The following is an 18,627-nucleotide window of genomic DNA, read 5'->3' as shown; positions in this document are numbered from 1 at the left end:
GGAAGTTTTTTCTGTCTCATAGGGTCGCTATGAGCCAGAATCCACTCGACAGCAATGGATTTTTTTTTTTTTTTTCTGCTCCTATGACTTACTATGTCTTGTGCCAGAGAGGCCACTGACTTTCTGTAGAGGATCATGGTGAAAACTGTGAGCCCTGGCTTGGGTTTGAATCCTGGCTCTGCCACTTATAGGTTGTATGACTTTGAACAGTTATTTAACTTAATTAATTAAACCTGCTGTTGCCAAAATAATAACAAATCACATTTTCATAAAGTTGTTATGCTCATAGAATGGTAATATCTGAACAGTTCTTAAAACTGAGCCTGATACTTAGCATTTTGTAAATGCTATTTTACTACCTCCTACACTAGTTTTTTAATTGTTGGATAACGCTCCAAATTCTATCAGACTATGTGTTGAAAAATGTTAAACTGCATTTTCTCCTAGCTGTTTCAGGTCACACAACCCTGTTACCTGGCCTGTATTTGGATCATGCTCCCGTACCAGGTCATGGCCTTCCTAGCCATGGATAAGATGACATCTGTCTTAGTCATGCAGTGCTGCTATAACAGAAATACCAAAATGGATGGTTTTAACAAGAGAAATGTATTCTCTCACAGTCTAGTAGGCTACAAGTTCAAACCCAGGGTGTCATCTCCAGGGGTAGGCTTTCTCCCTCTGTTGACTCTGGAGAAAGGTCCTTGACATCAGTCTTTCCTTGGTCTGGGAGCATCTCAGTGCAAGAACCTCAGGTCCAAAGGACCCTCTCTGCTCATGCACAGCTTTCTTGGTGGTATGAGGTTCCCATATCTCTCTGCTTGCTTCTCTCTTTTATATCTCCAAAGAGATTGGCTTAATGCACTATCTAATGTGATAAACCTCATCAATATAGATGCTGCTAATCCATCTCATTAGATCATAGTGATAGTATTTACAACATACAGAGAAATCACGTCAGAAGATAAAATGGTAGGCAATCATACAATGGAATCATGACCTAGTCAAGCTGACAGATAGTTTTGGGGGACTCAATTCAATCCATGAAAATATCCTACAATATTTTCTTCCTAGTAATCATATTTTGCTCTTAGTGTCCTTCTCAGACTCTCTTACAGTTCCATGGTTTATGTATTGGGTATGCATGAGGGGCAAGTAATTGTGCAACAGTATTTTTTATAGAATTATAAAGAAAATGATGCTTGAACCCTCAAAAATTTGCAAGAATTTTCTGTGGACTGTGATTACAGTTATTTAGATAACCAAAGTAGTCTGAGACTACCATTCCCACACATTCTTCTACAAGTTTCATTTAATCATTCTACATTCATTCATCTATTGATTCTACAAGCTTCTCAGTCTACACTCTTAGATAACTACATTGATTTTCAGAACTTTATTCATCAACTTCACTCTCATCTATGCTTTGTTAATTTTGCTCCAAAGTTTTACTTCTTCACTCTACTATTTAATTGAGTACCTCCATGAAAGTGTCCCACAGGAACCCTTGAAAATACATTGAAAACAGAACTTATTTTTAAAAAAAATTATCCTGCTGTTGACTATTTTCACTAAAGGCATTCTATTTCTTTTAGTTGCTCAGCCTTCAAACCTTGAAGACATTTTCATCTCCTTATTTACTGCTATCATAAAAATGACGACTTTCAATTGTTTCTATTCCCACATTATTTTGCATCTAAATCCTTTGTCTGATATCTTCACTTTCTCTTCTCTAGATAGCTTTAACAGCTGCCTAATTGAACTCTTGGTGTCACTATCTTCCTTACCCATCTCTCTCTATATCCAATCCTTCATTTCAGACAAACTCTCATCATTGCTATATGCAGAGCATCTATCTGTCTGTCTGTCTGTCTCTCCATCTAGAATAATATCACAAACATCCATGGACCCACCACTTTAACTGAAAATTAAGACTTTAGTAATAACCTATACCTAACTGCATGGTACTCTCAATTCCACTCCCCTCTTGAGTTTCTCTCATCCTGTATCTTGTGTTCATCTTTCCCTTGCTTTTTTTTTGGGGGGGGGGGCACTTTTATTTTGTCTATATGTATTTCCTGAAGTGTACTAAGAAAGTTGTTTATAACCTTATTAAAAGGGTAGCAGTAACAGTCTTTTGGGAAGAGTTTTTTTTTTTTCCAATGGAATATAATGTTGCTAAGATTCAACCAAATTGTTGCATGTCTGTAGGTCATTCAGAAAAAGCAGTATCTTTACTGGTTGAAGGTATTGATCCCAATTACCAAGGGAAACGGTGTTGTTGGTACACAATGGGGGCAAGGAGGATTGTGTCTGGAACCCAGAAGATTCTCTGGGGTGACTTTTGGTATTTCCATGTCCAATGTTGTTGTTGTTAGGTGCCGTCGAGTTGGTTCCGACTCATAGTGCCCCAATGCACAATGGAACGAAACATTGCCGGTCCTGAGCCATCCTTACAATCATTGTTCTGCTTGAGCTCATTGTTGCAGCCACTGTGTCAAACCACCTCGTTGAGGGTCTTCTTTTCTGCTGACCCTGTACTCTGTCAAATGTGATGTCCTTCTCCAGGGACCGATCCCTCCTGACAACATGTACAAAGTATGTAAGATGCAATCTCGCCATCCTTGCCTCTAAGGAGCATTCTGGCTGTACTTCTTCCAAGACAGATTTGTTTGTTCTTTCGGCAGTCCACGGTACACTCAATCTTGTTCACCAACACCACAATTCAAAGGTGTCAGTTCTTCTCCAGTCTTCCTTATTCATTGTCCAATAGCAAAGGTTAATAGAAACTACAGATCCACAGAAAGGTAGTCCTAAATGTGATCTGCTGCTAACCTAAAGGATGAAGGTTCAAACTCACCCAGCAATCTACAGAAGAAAGTTCTGGTGATCTGTTTTTGTAAAGCCTATAGCTAAGAAAACCCTATGGAGCAGTTCTACTCTGTGACACATGGTGTTGTCATGAGTTGGAATCGATGGTAAGAGGTTTTCTTTTTTTTTTTTAAACTGAGTACTCAGATCCCTCATGAATGAAAATTTGAGCCACATCACCAGGTGAGGACCAAGTGTCCACTATTCAGCAGCTTTTCTTAGAGGTTTGAGCATCAGATAAGTGGCTGTCCTTCCTCTGAGTGGCAAGGGGCTGGTAATATCACCTTTTCTCTCTTTATTCCCAGGTCCTCATGGAAATAACTTCTATCTGCAGTTCGCATTTCCTGGATTAATTCGGTACCCATCTTTTTTTCTCTGTTAGTCTCTTTTAGCATACAGCTCTTGTCTTAGGCTGAGTTTCTCTAGAGAAGCAAAATCAGTGAAGCATATGTATATGTATATATTTATACCAAGAAAACAGTTCATGCAGTTGTAGAGGCTGGAATGTCCCAAGTCATTGGATCTGGACAGAGGTTTCTCCTGATTCACATAGCTGTAGTGGCTGGCAAACCCAAGATTGGCAGACAGGAGAGTAGGGCTCTTGCTCACAGGCTGTGAACGTTGGCAGGTAAGCTGCAAGCTCAAGTCCCAAGAACCAAAGGTCAAGTGAACAAGAGGCAGCTGCAGGATCCAGAATGAGCCAAAAGCCTTGGCAAGGCAAGCAAGAAGGAAGTAGACAGAGGAAGGTGGAGATGAAGGCTGAGAGGTGAGTGAGACGCCACAGGCCTCGCCCCCACCAGTACCACCCAGCAGATTCCATCATGGGGGAGATCAAACATTAAATTTCAGTAGGGAAATGATCAGAACATTATACAACTGCCAAAACACTGAGAGTCATGTTCCGGCAATTTCAAACACAGTCTTAACGAGCACACATGTGTATCCAATTTCCTGTATTAAATAATTTGTTTGAAAATACTGGGTGTGATTTCTGTTTTCTGATTGGACCTTAACCGACATACCTGCATATAGCCTTTTCCTGGCTTACTCAGTCATGGGGACTTTAGACTCTAGTATTAACCAAATTTCTTAAGTAAATGAAGTATATGAAGTAAATAAAATGAAAAACATAAGAAAAACAAAAAATATCAGACAGGCCTATAAAACCAACAATTACACACAGTTCAACCATGTATTCAAGACTAAATGGACACACCAGCCTAGCAGCAAGAAGGGAAGGCAGAAGGGGATAGGAAAGCTGAATGAATGGAAATGGGGAACCCAAGGTCGAGAAGAGAGAGTGTCGACATGTCATGGGGTTGGCAGCCAATGTCACAAAACAATATGTGTATTAATTGTTTAATGAGAAATTAATTTGCACAATTTATCTGATTTTTCTCAAATATGTTGGTGTCAAGTGCTTTGTCTTCAATCTCACTAATTCTGACTTCCATTGCCTCAATTCTGCTCCTATGCCTTTTGATTGAGTTATCTAATTCTGAAATTTTATTGTTAATCTACTGGATTTCTGTTTGTTGTCTCTCTACGGATTCTTGAAGCCTATTAAATTTGTTGTTATGCTCTTCTCTAATCTTCCTAAGTTCCTCTATTGCTGTGTCTGTGTGCTTCTTGGCTTGTTCTGCATTTTGCCTGGCCTCCTTCCTGGTCTCTTGAAGAGTTCTGTATATTAATTAATCTTTTGTATTCTACCTCTGGTAATTCCAGGACATTCTCTTCATCTGGAAGATTTCTTGATTCTTTGTTTTAGGAGCTTTCTGAAGACATCATGGCCTGTCCCTTTGTGTGATTTGATATTGACTGTTGTGCTGTTGGATGTAAGGCCTGGGAGGCATCACTTATTCTTGGACCCCTGTCACAGGTGGCTTGGTGGCATGTCAGGTGCTACCAGTCCTCAGGCCCCTGATATGGGTAGGTGAGGACCCTGGTTAATAGGCAGAGTGGTGTCAAATGTCATGAACCTACCTCTCCACTATATAGCTGAAACAGTTGAAGTTAGACTTCAGGTATATACCCTGTGGTACTGTGCTAATATGGGCCTACACTATTGAAATTGGCCCACACAGGTCTATGCAGGGGTGAAAGACATTCAAAGTATGTGGACCCCTTATGCCTGTGCCTGTGCCTATGCAAAGGAGCTGTTCTGCCCTGAGTTCCTGGCTTAGGGGAGCTGGTCAATTAGTTTTTTCCCTGGTTTGTTCATTTGTTCCCTCTCCAAGAAATGGAGAATGGCTCAGAGTGGTTGATGGGTCCTACTTCCAGCCCAGGGGACACTGCACTCTGTGAAGCCAGCTTGGATCCAGTGCAAAGCAGGAAGGGGACAGGTAAGTGGGGGAGAAGTTTTTACCAAAGTGGTTTTGAATTTTGATCTTTTTGATGGATTAGACACATGTACTTCTCTTTTGCTGATTGAGCGTCACTTTTCACTGATTCTAGAGACGTGAGTAGACTCTCTGCCGCTCTGCCTCTCCAGATGTGGAAAATGCATCCCTGAATGCCACTGCTTGCCTCACCACTGGTGCCAGCCAATCCTGGCCTGCAGGGTGCTGGTTCCTGCTGGGTCAGGTCTGGCGACTCGTTGCTACTTCTGAAGTGTCTTTCCCTTCCCCACCTACTCAGTCCAATTCCTCAACTTTGCCTTTGATGTCCAGGGCTCCTACATTGCCATATATGATCAATTCACTTTTTCGGGGGGTCTTTGTTTTAACAGAGGCCACAGGAAGTGTCTGACTACTCTGCCGTCTTGGCCTTACCCCCTCACCAAAAACAAAATTAAAAAAAAAAACCAAAAAAAAAAAACCACATTGTCACTGAGTTGATTCTGACTCATGATTATCCCAGGTGTTACAGAGTATATCTGAGCTCCATAGGTTTTTCTTGGCTGAATCTTTGTGGTAGCAGATCACCAGGCCTTTCTTTCATGGTGCTGCTCTGTTCTAACTGCTAACCTTTCCCTTAGCAGCCAAGTACAAGTTTAAAGAATCACTTCAGGACATAATGTTTGGCAGAATCAAATGAAGATGGCTGAGGCAAACAATAATTGACTTGACATGTAGGTTCAGCGATTCCTTTTTGGGGTTAAATCCACAAATATGCATATACATTCTTATGATTATTGTAATTTCACTGAGGAAATAATAAGTGCCAATGAGGATAGTATAAAAGAACAGGGGAGGAAATGGAATTCATAGGAAAACTTCATACCATCAACTGCTGTAGCAACCTTACATTATTCCTCTCGTCTACCTTAAAGTTAGACAAGAGGAATTGAACTCCACTGTTGTATGAGCCTAAAAAAAACAAATCAAACCCATTGCCACCAAGACAATTCCGACTCAAAGTGACCCTACAGGGCAGAGTAGAACTGCCCTATAGGGTTTCCAAGGAGTGGTTGGTGGATTGGAACTGCTAACCTTTCGGTTAGCAACCAAACTCTTCAACCACTGAAGCACCAGGGCCAGTATGAGCATAGTAGGAATGATTAAACATAATAATGCAATCAAAATTGACATTTCAATAGTGATTTACACACCTCAAGGCATAAGCTTAGGTGATCTTCTAAACCTTGTGTGTGAGGCAGGAGAGACATTATTCCTAATAGGTAGATCTGGGAGCCTAGATTCATACTTTCTCAAATTTATTCTTCTAGTCAGTAGTATAACTGCGGGATGAACACAATATTTTTGTATTGCCACTCTGCAAAAAGGCACAGTAATGTGTATAAAGTGTCAGTAAGATGTCTCATCAAATTATTACAAGATTTTTGAGAAGAAGTTTCTGGCTGGAAAGATCAATGATGGTTTCTTGGAGGGGGATGACATTGGGGCTGGACTCTTATGTGCGTGCTTAATGGTGACTGCCCTTCCCAATGTATGACCTCACATTGGTTATGATGAAATTCTCTTGCTGAAGAGTTTCCCCAAGGCAGCTTTCATGTCTAGGTTTCTCAGACTGTAGATGAACGGATTTAACATTGGGGTCACTGCTGTGTACATCACCGTTATCACTGCATCCTTTAGGCTGTAACTGGTCAGAGGACGGACATACATGCCCATCACTGTCCCATAATATGAAGAAACAACTGTGAGGTGGGAGCCACAGGTAGAGAAGACTTTGAGCACACCCTTGGTGGATGGAACATGTAGGACAATGGAAAAGACCCGAATATAGGAGATAATAATGCATATTAATGGCACACAGAAAACACCAACCCCTATGGACATCATTTTCACATTAAAGTGGATATCAGAACAGGACAACTTGAGCAAAGAGGAAATGTCACAGTAGAAGTTGGCCACTTCCTGGTTCCCACAGAAGGACAGACTAGGTGTGAGCAGAATGTGGGGGAGGGTACTGGCATTTGCAATTACCCAAGACCCAACAACAAGCAGAAAGCAAGACCTTGGGCTGATAAATATTGTATAATGAAGAGGGCGGCTGATGGCTACCACACGATCATATGCCATCACAGCCAAAATATAGCTATCTGTTGTAGCCAAGGCAATCATGAAATACATCTGTGTTAGGCATTCTTCAAAGGAAATGGCTTTGCTCCCCAAGAGATGGTTTGCTAGCATCTTAGGGACAGTTGCAGATGAGAAGAGGATGTCAACAAAGGAGAGATTGGCAAGGAAAAAGTACATGGGGTTGTGAAGGCGAATGTCGGAATGAATGGCCAAGATGATGAGCAGATTTCCAATCAGTGTACTGGGGTAAATAAACAGGAAGAGAATGAAGAAGACATCTTCCTGCTGTTCTTGACCAGTAATTCCCAGCAGAATGAAACCCAAGGTAGAGGACTGGTTTCCTTCCTTCATGGCTCCTTCAGTATGAAAGAGAAACAGCCCAGATTACTAATGAACTTACTGTGTGTAATGATCATCCTTATTCACCACCTTGGACTACAAAGCTCAGCTCCCTCTCTACCTAGGTTTACTAAATCCCAAGACAGCCAATATTCTGGGGGAAAAAGTTCCCTGTTGGTCAGTGGAACTAATTACCAGTCACCTCTGGACACTCCATTTGCCAAACACTCTCTTAGGCCTCATGGAAAATCACATATCTGAGAAAAATACAATTCATTAATTTGTTTGTTGGACAAATCATTATTAAGAATGAAATCTGTGCCAAGCACTGTGTTGGAAAAAAGAAGACAAATTGAGGCATAGCCTCTGCTCTCATGGTCTTTACAACTTAATGGAGAAGCAGAATTACACATCAATTTTATTACAGATGATAATGAAAGGACAGCATTTTGGAATCTAAGACAACATACTCCAGAGTAATGGATATATCAGTAGAAGAACTACCCTGGACAACTAGAAATTGGCCCACTGACCAAACTCAGATTGAGCCAGAGCTTGGGAGGTGACAGATGTCTATACTGGCATCAGCTAATTATAAATCACAAGGAGAAAATCCAGCCCAGTGAGTTCTCTACCCTCCCATATGTCTCATTTTCAAAGTAGGCTTTTGCCATCTTGTTTGATAGGTTTATTCTTTTCCAAGCCCCTAACTATATGTAATCACAATGCTTTTCTTCCTGGTCTTCTCCTCCCTTTTTTCGCTACTTCTTTTGGCCACTCATCCAGCTCCACCATGGCTTCAACTACCACTTTGCCAATGACTCTGAAGGCTCTATCTGTAGACTTGATCTCTCTTTCCCACATTTTCATGTTGAATCATCCCGCCAACATGTCTGATGAAATGCCATACTTGGCATATTCAACTTAAGTAGAATATGCTTTTTTTTTGAGGAGGAAAACCACATCTTTTTCATTTTTATAACATCCAGAGAGATTCCTGTGGAGTATTTTTCATTGTTGACACCAGTTATTTTGTACTGAATATTTTTTGAGTTGAGTCCAGTTTATTCCATGGATTCCATACACGTGAGGTACTCCCAGGCACATTCACTCACTTTTCCCCTCACCTCTACATCCGATCTTGTTGATTTTTCTTTTAAAATAGTTCTTATATAACTACAGTTTTGTATTATAGTCTCAGTGCTTTAGCTTAGACCATCATCATTTTCTACCTGAAATATTGTATTACTCCCTTAACTGCTTCACTATAGGGTTCCCACATCTCTGATCTATCATGCACTCTGAAACCATAGGGATTGTGGCAGAGACTTTGAGTTGTTCACTGAAATCATTGTTATTCTCTTATTCCTGAACACTCAGCTAGATTACATTTCCCAGCCTCCCTTGTAGTGAGATGCAGTCACATGACTGAGTTCTAGCCAATCCATTGGTGTGTTCTAGTTTTGGGCTTCTTCCTCACTCTCTTTCCCCCTTTGCCAGCTGAATGCAGATGGGTAGAGGCTTAATTGGATGGTGGAGTCACTTGTTGGAACGAACCCTGTTTCTTCTTCTTTACGTCCTGGAGGGTTATCTACTTTCTAGAAATACTCACTGGTACTGTGATCTATTTATTAGTGTTGTCTATGACATTTGAAGTAATTCACTAGTTTTTCTAGACCTCCTCTACTCAGTAATTAATTCAGTAACTAATTCTCAGTGTCTGCTACAGCACATATGAACTATGTTCTAGGCACAGGGGATGCAGGTCTAACTATCTTTCTCAAAAATATGATATGCTATCTCATCTCTGCTTCTAAAGGAATTTGGTTTCTTCTCCTGAAATGCCTTTCTCTGTCTTCACACACAATTATAATATCTCAGGATGGGAAAGGTTGAGTAAATCTGGAGGACTCAAAAACTATGGTTAGCTAATATTGTATGACAGTATAAGATTTCAGAGGTGGAGCTCTCAGAAGCATGGCAGACTAAGCTGATGTTGGTAGATCTCATTCTTAGAAAACATGTAAAATTTCTAGATAAATTATAAAAACAAACAATCAAAAAACCTCTTGCTATCGAGTCGATTCCAACTCATAGCAACCTTAGAGGACATACTACCATTACCCCATAGGGTTTCTTCATGACTTTCTTTTGGGATCTACCTTGTATGGGGTTCGATGAGCATCTTGGATAGATATCTTCTCACCTTTCATGGTATCAGGGAAGTTTTCTGCCAATGAATCTTTGACAATTCTCTCTGTATTTTCTGTTTTCCCTCCTTGTTCTGGTACTCCAATCGGTCGTAGGTTATTTCTCTTGATATGGTCCTACATGATTCTTAGGGTTTCTTCATTTTTTGAAATTCTTTTTTTCTGATTTTTCATTGAATATATTGTTGCCAAGTGTTTTGCCTTCAATTCTTGTTAATTCTGACTTCCATTTCCTCAGTTCTGCTCTGCTGACTTTCTACTGAGTTGTCTAATTCTGAAATTTTATTGTTGATCTTCTGAATTTCTGATTGTCTCTCCATGGATTCTTGCAGCCTATTAAATTTTTCATTATGGTCTTGAATAACCTTCTTAATTTCCTTGACTGCTTTGTTTGTGTGTTCTTTGGCTTGTTCTGCATTTTGCCTGATCTCCTTCCTGATGTCTTGAAGAGTTCTGTATATTAATTATTTGTATTCTACATCTGGTAATTCCAGGAAGACTTCTTCATCCAGAGGATTCCTATTTCTTCTTTTGGGGAGTTTGTTGAAGTGATCATGGACTGCTTCTTTATGTGGTTTGATATCAACTATTGTCTCTGAGCTATCTGTAAGTTATTGCATTAATTTATTTTATGATTGCTCACTGTGTCCTAGCTTTTTGCTTTGTTTCATTTTGATATACCCAAATAGGCTACTAGAGTGAGCTAACTTGATTATTGGAGCCTTTGAAGCACTAATGTCCTGTCACCAGATGCCCAGAGCTGTTATCTGGTATATGAGCCTAGGAGTCCATTCACTATTCTTGTATAGATTTAGGTCAGGTGTCCAGGTAGTCGGTCACACAGTGTGTAATGCAGGCTCTCAACTACGACCTCAGAGGAGCAGTGGTGGTTGGTGTATGCACAGGTTTCTGGTTGTAGAAGGAGGTCACACTCTGAGGAAGGCAGGGGGCTGATAACCTTCCCCTGAGTGTCTGTGAAGAAGGCGCATCTCTGTTCTCTAAAGCACACTGGTGGGTGGGCTCTGCATCCATACCATAGGCACCCAGTGCTTCCAACTGTAAAGAATGGAAGGCACCACTTCTCCTTGGACCACTGTCGTGGGTGGCTGGGTGATGTGGGTGGAGCCACCAGTCCTCAGACCCCTGATGTGGGTAGGTGAGGATAGTCAGAGTGGTATCAAACATCAAAAACCCACCTCTCCACCTCAGAGCTGAAACAGTTATAGCCAGATCTCAAGACCATTCACCATTCCAGTATAACAGCAAGATCCTAGCTGCTGAAAGGGGTCACCTGGGTCCATGCAGAGGTTAAAGACATTCAAAGTCTGTGAACCACTTGTGCCTAGACAGAAGCCACTTCTGCTCTAAATTTCCAGATTAGGGGAGCTGGCAGATTATTTTTCCACCATTTCCACCAGGGCTGGGAGAATGGCTCAGGAAGTGCAACAGGACCTATTTCAGGCCCAGGGAAATCAACTGCACTGAAGCTGACTAGGGCAGAGGAAGGAGGATTCAGACAGATGGGAGAGAGTTCTTACAAAAGGAGGAGCTATTAGATCTGCCTGCTAAATGAGACAAAATCACTTATCTTGTGCCAAGAGTGCTGTTTTTTCACTGTTTCCAGGGGTGTGCGTAGATTCTGTGCCCTGGCTTGGCCCTGCTGCAGTCATGCCTGGTGATCAGGGCTGCACCACTTTGCTTGCCTTCTTTTGCTGAACCATCCAAGTCCCGAATGCCACAGCCAGCCCCACTGGTGTTGTTCCAGGGGATCAGGGCTGCACCCATTTACTTGCCTTCTTTTGCTGAAGTAACTGTGTCCCAAATCCTACCACTAGCCCCACTATGGTTGTTCTGGGGGATGGGGCTGTGGGGCACTGATTCCCACCAAGTCAAGTCTGGCAATTCATCACTGCTTCTGCACCATCTCTTCCTCTCCCATCCCTCAGTCTGATTTCTTAACTTATCCTTTGATGTTCAGGATTCCTAGCTTGTCATATGTATAACTGATTCACTTGGCTTTTTGGGTCTTTGTTGTAAGAGGGACCAACAGAAACATCTACTACACCATCTATGCCCTGCCCCCCAATATGGTTTTCAATGAACAGCTGTTGGATTGGAACTGCTGCCCTTTTGGTTAGAGCTGAGATCTTAACCACTATGCCACAAGGGCTCCAAATCATAAAAGTGAAAAGAAAGCCACAGAGCCAAATCTAAAGGAAAGAAATTGGAATACCTAGGTATAGAAACAAAGAGAATGCTCATAGCAAGAGTTGTAAGCCATAGATCATGCTGTAGTGGGCCTTTAGGGTTATCATTCAGAAATTAGGCCCTAAGGGCTGGAATCTGACATGTTAACACCTCTTTGGTACAAGAAATGTGGTCACAGATCCACATGAAGCAGGGAGCTTTACTTGCTCCCTGTGCATGAAACACTTGAATTGGTGCCCTGCTTGTGAAAAGGGCACTAGGAAATATATTGGCATATAAGGATTGGAAAGAACAAAGTGGATAGAAGTCACAGAAAATTGGTCGTGAAAAGAAAGAAAAAAAATCCAAAGGAATCTCTAGATAAACTAAGAGAATTTAGGAAGTTTGTTGGATGTAAATAAATGTTTTTAGAAATCAATACTCTTCCACACTGTCATATACTTAAGTAGCAATAATTTGGAAAACATAATTTTTATAAAGTCCCTCCACCATTCACAATAAAATGAAAATGCCAAACCCATTGCCATGGAGTCCCTCACTGTCTACCCATCACCTAACAGGTGAAGTCCAATTTTCTTATCATGGAGAAAAACCCAAGGACAAGTTTCAGAAAATGGAGTGTAAATTCAGGCAAGAGTGTACTGTTTGCTTTTATGAGGGGCAGAGGATACAGGCAGGGGAGTAGGAAGAAATTAGCCTGGAAGAAAGGTTTTGGGTTATATTGTGGAGGGTTTTGAGATAAAGCAAGAACTTTGTACTTTGTTGTTTAGGTACTAAGAATTAATATAGTGGATATGAGTTGTATTAGCCTTTTCTGGTAATATAGGTATGAAATCTTTTGTTTAATGCAAGCACAGGTATTTGGACATAGAAACAAAATTATTGATCAATAGGGCAACATTTTGGAGTGGCAATTTGGTACAAGGACAACTTGAAGTTGCTTTAAAAATGTGTGTATACACATACATACACTCACAATGTTACTTGACACAAACACACACACACATACTCACAATGTTACTTCAGGAGACACAGCTTAGGTCTAAGAAAATCAAATCAGTACTCCCTCTTCCTGATCTCATCTTCACGGTCAAGAGCCTGAGGAGAATTGTCAGATAGGATCGAAAAGCCTGTCTTCTGTACTTTTTGTTTCATCAATGTGATTGCTGATGCTGGATTGTACATGGAGGAGGGAAAGCAGAATGCTCTGACAGAGGAGAAGAGAAGGGGAGGACATGTGTGCTTTCTCTCGGCCTTGTGTTTATCCCCATCTCTTCCCTCTTTGAGAACTCGGATTCTGGAATCAAGCCAAGATCCTAGTCCCAACTTTGCCATTCCTTCTCTCTGTTACTTTATGCAGTTAATTTCACCATTTTTTTCTACTTCATCTGAAAAAACACGTAATAGTTCTACTTACCTCTTGGGGGTTTCCGAGGGTCAGTGGAGATACTGCATGAAAGGCAGCTGCTGGCACATAAGTGCTCAGTTAAAAGCTACTGTCCCTTGATGTCATAAAGACCCTTCTGCAATGCCTACATTCCTACCTGAGGATTCTTGTTGATCTGGGTGCTGCCACAAAGAGCCCTGGCCCTGTGACCTTCACACCATTTCCATAAATGGGGAATTTCCAGCGAAGGGGTCTAGTTCCTTTCCATAATACTTTTTGGGAACATGATGGAGAAAGGGTCAGTAGAAGGTATGGAGAATGGGTCCCTGGTACTCTGTTCCTGAGGTGGAGGAGAGAGGGCCAGCCTGATATGGAAACAGAAGCCCTGTGCTTCTCAACCTTGGAGCAGAATGTGCACAAAGGGTCTGTGGGGCTGGAGCTGTCCTGAATATATCCTGAAGCCGCGTCATCTAGTTTCTTCCTCAAGAAGCAGGACCGGTCATAGCACGGAGACAATTTGGAATTATTCACTATTATAAAGGCTCTTGAAACACAACTCCCCCAGGTCTTTATTCAGGCCAAAGTCAGAGGAATTGTTGAGACCCATTTACGCACTCCTCCAGCTGTGCCCCAAGGGGATAGAAAGGTTCCCAAGAGTAATTGTTCCCAGAGTTCTTTTCCAGGAGGAAATATCTGGGGGAAGATATTCCAAGGGGTATGTGTTAAGGGTCCAAGCTCTGGGGCCGGCTACTCTAGGATCATTTTTGGAATTGGGTCCCCTCTGTGGTTCAGCACAATCCTGGAACCACCACTTTGGACTGCAAGGATTATGGTACAATTGAGCTCTTGGTCTTCTCTTCTGGCCCACATTGAATCCTCTCTGGTGTTCAGTGTGGCAAAGAAGAAGAATTATAGTTCATCTTTACTGTAGGATCTGATACAAGGAATGATAAGATGGTTGTTACACTTTCCATTGTCCAGCACGCTGGTAGTAGGTATCTTAAGTTTCTAGATTCTTAAAATCATATAAAAAACCAAGCCAAACCAATTGCAGTCAAGTTGGTTCTGACTCATACTGACCCTATAGGGCAGAGTAGAAGGTCCTACAAGGTTTCCAAGGAGCGGCTGGTGGACTGAACTGCTGACCTTTTGGTTAGGAGCCAAGCTCTTAACCTCGGTGTCACCAGGGCCGTGTAGCTTTTATAACAGCCTTGATTGATGGTCACTGCCCTATGATTTGGGTCCCTCGTGGCCCAGTGGTTAAAAGGTATACCTGCTAACCAAAAAGGCAGCACTTTGAATCTACTAGAGGCTCCTTGGAAGCCCAGTGCGCCCTTTCTTCTCCATCTTACAGAGTCGCGATGAGTGGGAATCCACTAGATAGCGATGGATCTCTTATGATCCTGTGATTTAGTATGTCTTGTGCCAGAGAAGTCACTGCCTTTCTGTAGAGGATCATGGTAAAAACTGTGAGCTCTTGCTAGGTTTGAATCGTGGCTCTGCAACTTACTGTTTGTATGACCTTGAACAGTTATTTAACTTTATTAATTAAACCCACTGCTGCAAAAATAATAGTGAATAACATTTTCATGAAGTCATTAGGGCAATATCATGGTAAGGTCTGAACTGTTCTTAAAACACAACCTAATACATAGTATTTTGCAGGTGTTGGTAGTTTACTACCTCCTATTTTTTTATTTATACTAGTCATTTAATTGTTGGCCAACTCTCCAAAATCTACCAGACTATGCAAACTGAAAGGGTGGCAGTTCAAATCCACCAGGTACTCCTTGGAAACCCTATGGGACAGTTCTACTCTGTCCTATAGGGTCGCTGTGAGTTGGAATTGACTCAACGTCGACAGATATGCCAATGGGAGATATTGAAAAGCAGTAAATTGCATTTTCCTCTAGCTATGTTTCAGGTCACAAAACCCTGTTGGTTGTGTTGTTACCTGACCTGTATTTGGATTATGCTCCAGTTCCAGGTCATGGCCTTCCAAGCCATGGATAAGATGACATCTGTCTTAGTCATCTAGTGCTGCTATAACAGAAATACCAAAATGGATGGCTTTGATAAAGAGAAATTTATTCTCTCACAGTCTAGTAGGCTACAAGTTCAAATACAGGGTGTCGTCTCCAGGGGAAGGCTTTCTCTCTCTGTCCACTCTGGAGGAAGGTCCTTGTCATCAGTCTTCCCCTTGTTCTGGGAGCATCTCAGTGCAAGAACCTCAGGTCCGAAGGACACACTCTGCTCCTGGTACTGCTTTCTTGGTGGTATGAGGTTCCCTTCTCTCTCTGATCGCTTCTCTCTTTTATATCCCAAACGAAATTGGCTTAAGACACTATTTAATCTTGTAGACCTCATCAATATAACTGCCGCTAATCCATCTTATTACATCATAGTGATAGGATTTACAACATATAGAGAAATCATATCAGAAGATAAAATGGTAAACAATCATACAAGGCAATCATGACCTAGCCAATTTGACAGATATTTTGGGGGAACACAATTCAGTCCATGGCAACACCCTATGATAAATGTTTTCTTCTAGTAACCCCATTTTGCTTCTAGTGTCCTTCTCAGACTCTCTTATAGGTCCATGGTTTATGTATAGGGTATCTATAAGGGGCAAGGAATTGTGCAACAGTATAGAATTATGAACAAAATGATACTTCAACCATCAAATATTTGCAAATATTTTCTGTGGACTGTGTTTTATTTAGCTAATTTATTTAGCTAAGTTGTCTGAGACTACCATTCCCACCCATTCGTCCACAAGATTCTTTCATTCATTCTACATTCATTCATCTATTGAGTCTACAAGCTTCTCAGTCTACACTCTTAATTACATTGATTTCCATAACTTTATTCATCTACTTCACTCTGATCCATGCTTTGTTAATTTTGCTCCAAAGTTTCACATCTTCATTCTACTATTTAATTGAGTACTTCCATGAGAATATCCCACAGGAACCCTTGAAAATACATTGAAAACAGAACTTATTTTTCTAAAAATTTTCCTCTTGTTCACTGTTTTTACTAAAAGCATCCGTTTTCTTTCAGTGGCTCAACCTCCAAACGTTGAAGACATTTTCATCTCCTTATTTACTACTATCATAAAAATGGCTACTTTTGATTGTTTCTTTTTCTACTTTATTTTGCATCTAAATCCTTTATCTGTAGATCATCACTCTCTCTTCTCTACATAGTTCTAACATCTGCCTAATTGAACTCCTGGTTTCACCATCTTACTTACCCATCTGTCTCTCTATCCAATCCTGGATTTCAGACAAACTCTCATCATTGCTTTATGCAGAGCATCTATCTATTTATTTGTCTGTCTGTCTGTCTTTCTAGAATATCATAAACATCCATGGATCCACCACCTAACCTGAAAATTAAGACTTTAGTAATGACCTATATCTAACTGTATGGTATTCTCAATTCCATTGCCCTGACTCTCTCTTCTTGAGTTTCCTCTCATCCTGTATCCTGTGTTCATCTTTCCCTTGCTTTGTCTTTGTGTACTTTTATTGCATCGATATATATTCCCTGAAACTGTACTAAAAAAGTAGTTTATAACCTTATTAAAAGGATACCAATAACAACCTTTTGGGATTTATATATATTTTTTCAGTTGTATTTAATGTTGCTAAGATTCAACCAAATTGTTGCATGTCTGTAGGTCATTCAGAAAAAAAGCGGTATCTCTAGTGGTTGGAGGGATTGATCCCAATTACCAAGGGAAACTATGCCATTGCTACACAATGGTGGCAAGGAGGATTGTGCCTGGAACTCAGAAGATTCTCTGGGTTGACTCTTGGTATTTCCATGTCCAATCGCACAGGTTAATAGAAACTACAGAACTAAAGAAAGGGAATCCTAAATGTGTTCTGCTGCTAACCTAAAGCATGAAGGTTCGAACTCACCCTGCAATCTATAGAAGAAAAGCCTGGTGATCTGCTTTTGTAAAGACTATAGCCAAGAATACCGTATGGAGTAGTTCTACTCTGTGACACATGGGGTTGCCATATGTTGGAATCGAGGGCAAGAGGTTCTTTTTTTTTTTTAATTGAGTACTCAGGCCCATCAGGAATGAAAATTTGAGTCATGTCCCCAGGTGTGGACCAAGTGTTCAGCAGCTCCTCTCAGAGATTTGAGCATCAGATAAGTGGCTGTCCCTCCTTTGAATGTCTAGGTGCTGGTGACACTACATTTTCCCTCTTGTTCCTCCAGTCCTCATGGAAATAACTTCTTTCTGCAGTTAGTATTTTCTGGGTTAACTCAGTAGCCATTTTTTTCCCCCGTTAGTCTATTTTAGGATACCCCTGTTGTCTTAGGCTAGGTTCTTTAGGGAAACAAAACCATTAAAGCATATAAAGAGAGAGAGACTTATATCAAGTAAACAGCTCATGCAATTGTAGAGGCTGGAACTTCTCAAGTCCATGGATCAGGATAGTGGTTGCTCCTGATTCACCTACCTGCAGGAGCTGGGGAACCCATGATGGGCTGGTAGGACAGCAGAGCTCTTGCTCACGGGCTGTGAAGGTTGATGAATCCCAAGATCGGCAGGCAAGACTGCTAGGCTTCTCCAGATTCACATAGCTGCAGGGGCTGGTAAACCCAAGACTGGTAGGTTGGAGAGTAGGACTTTTGCTCACAGGCTGTGAAGATTGATTAACCCCAAGATTGGCAGGTAAGCTGCTAACTCAAGCCCCAAAAAGCAGAGGTCAGCTGAACATGAGGCTTCTGCAGGATCCAGAACCAGCCAAAAGCCTTGGCAAAGCGAGCAGAAAGGAAGTAGGCAGCAGAAGGTGGAAAAATGAAGGCTCAGTGGGCAGTGAGCTGCCACTGGCCTCACCCCTGCTGGTACCACTCAGCATTTCCATCATGGGGGTGATCAAAAATCAGATTTCAACAGGGAAATGGCCGCAACATTATAAAACTGCCAAAACACTAAGAATCATGGCCCAGCCAAGTTGACACACAATCTTAACCATTGTACCTGTGTATTCAATTTCCTATACTAAATAATTTGCTTGAAAATACTGGGTGTGATTTCTGTTTTCTGACTGGATCTTAACTGATGTACCAGCACATAGTCTTTTCCTGGCTTACTCAATCA

The 18,627-nt window shown here is 41.3% G+C and overlaps 1 protein-coding gene across 1 annotated transcript; it reads right to left on the bottom strand.

The window, feature by feature from the left end:
• Positions 1–6,773: 6,773 nt before the first annotated feature.
• On the bottom strand, positions 6,774–7,703 carry LOC126062984 (olfactory receptor 1A1-like). The gene has a single exon (XM_049861068.1). It carries the CDS (start codon positions 7,701–7,703, stop codon positions 6,774–6,776), a length of 930 nt encoding a protein of 309 aa, XP_049717025.1.
• Positions 7,704–18,627: the final 10,924 nt, after the last annotated feature.

The sequence above is a fragment of the Elephas maximus genome, chromosome 19, assembly GCF_024166365.1.
Source record: "Elephas maximus indicus isolate mEleMax1 chromosome 19, mEleMax1 primary haplotype, whole genome shotgun sequence".
In the NCBI taxonomy this organism is placed as follows: Eukaryota; Metazoa; Chordata; class Mammalia; order Proboscidea; family Elephantidae; genus Elephas; species Elephas maximus.
Note: the sequence above shows the minus strand (reverse complement) of the source record. Positions and strands in the feature narration are given on the sequence as shown.

Excerpts from the sequence above, each read along its gene's own strand:
- LOC126062984 (XM_049861068.1), bottom strand. The coding sequence starts at position 7,703 with ATGAAGGAAGGAAACCAGTCCTCTACCTTGGGTTTCATTCTGCTGGGA.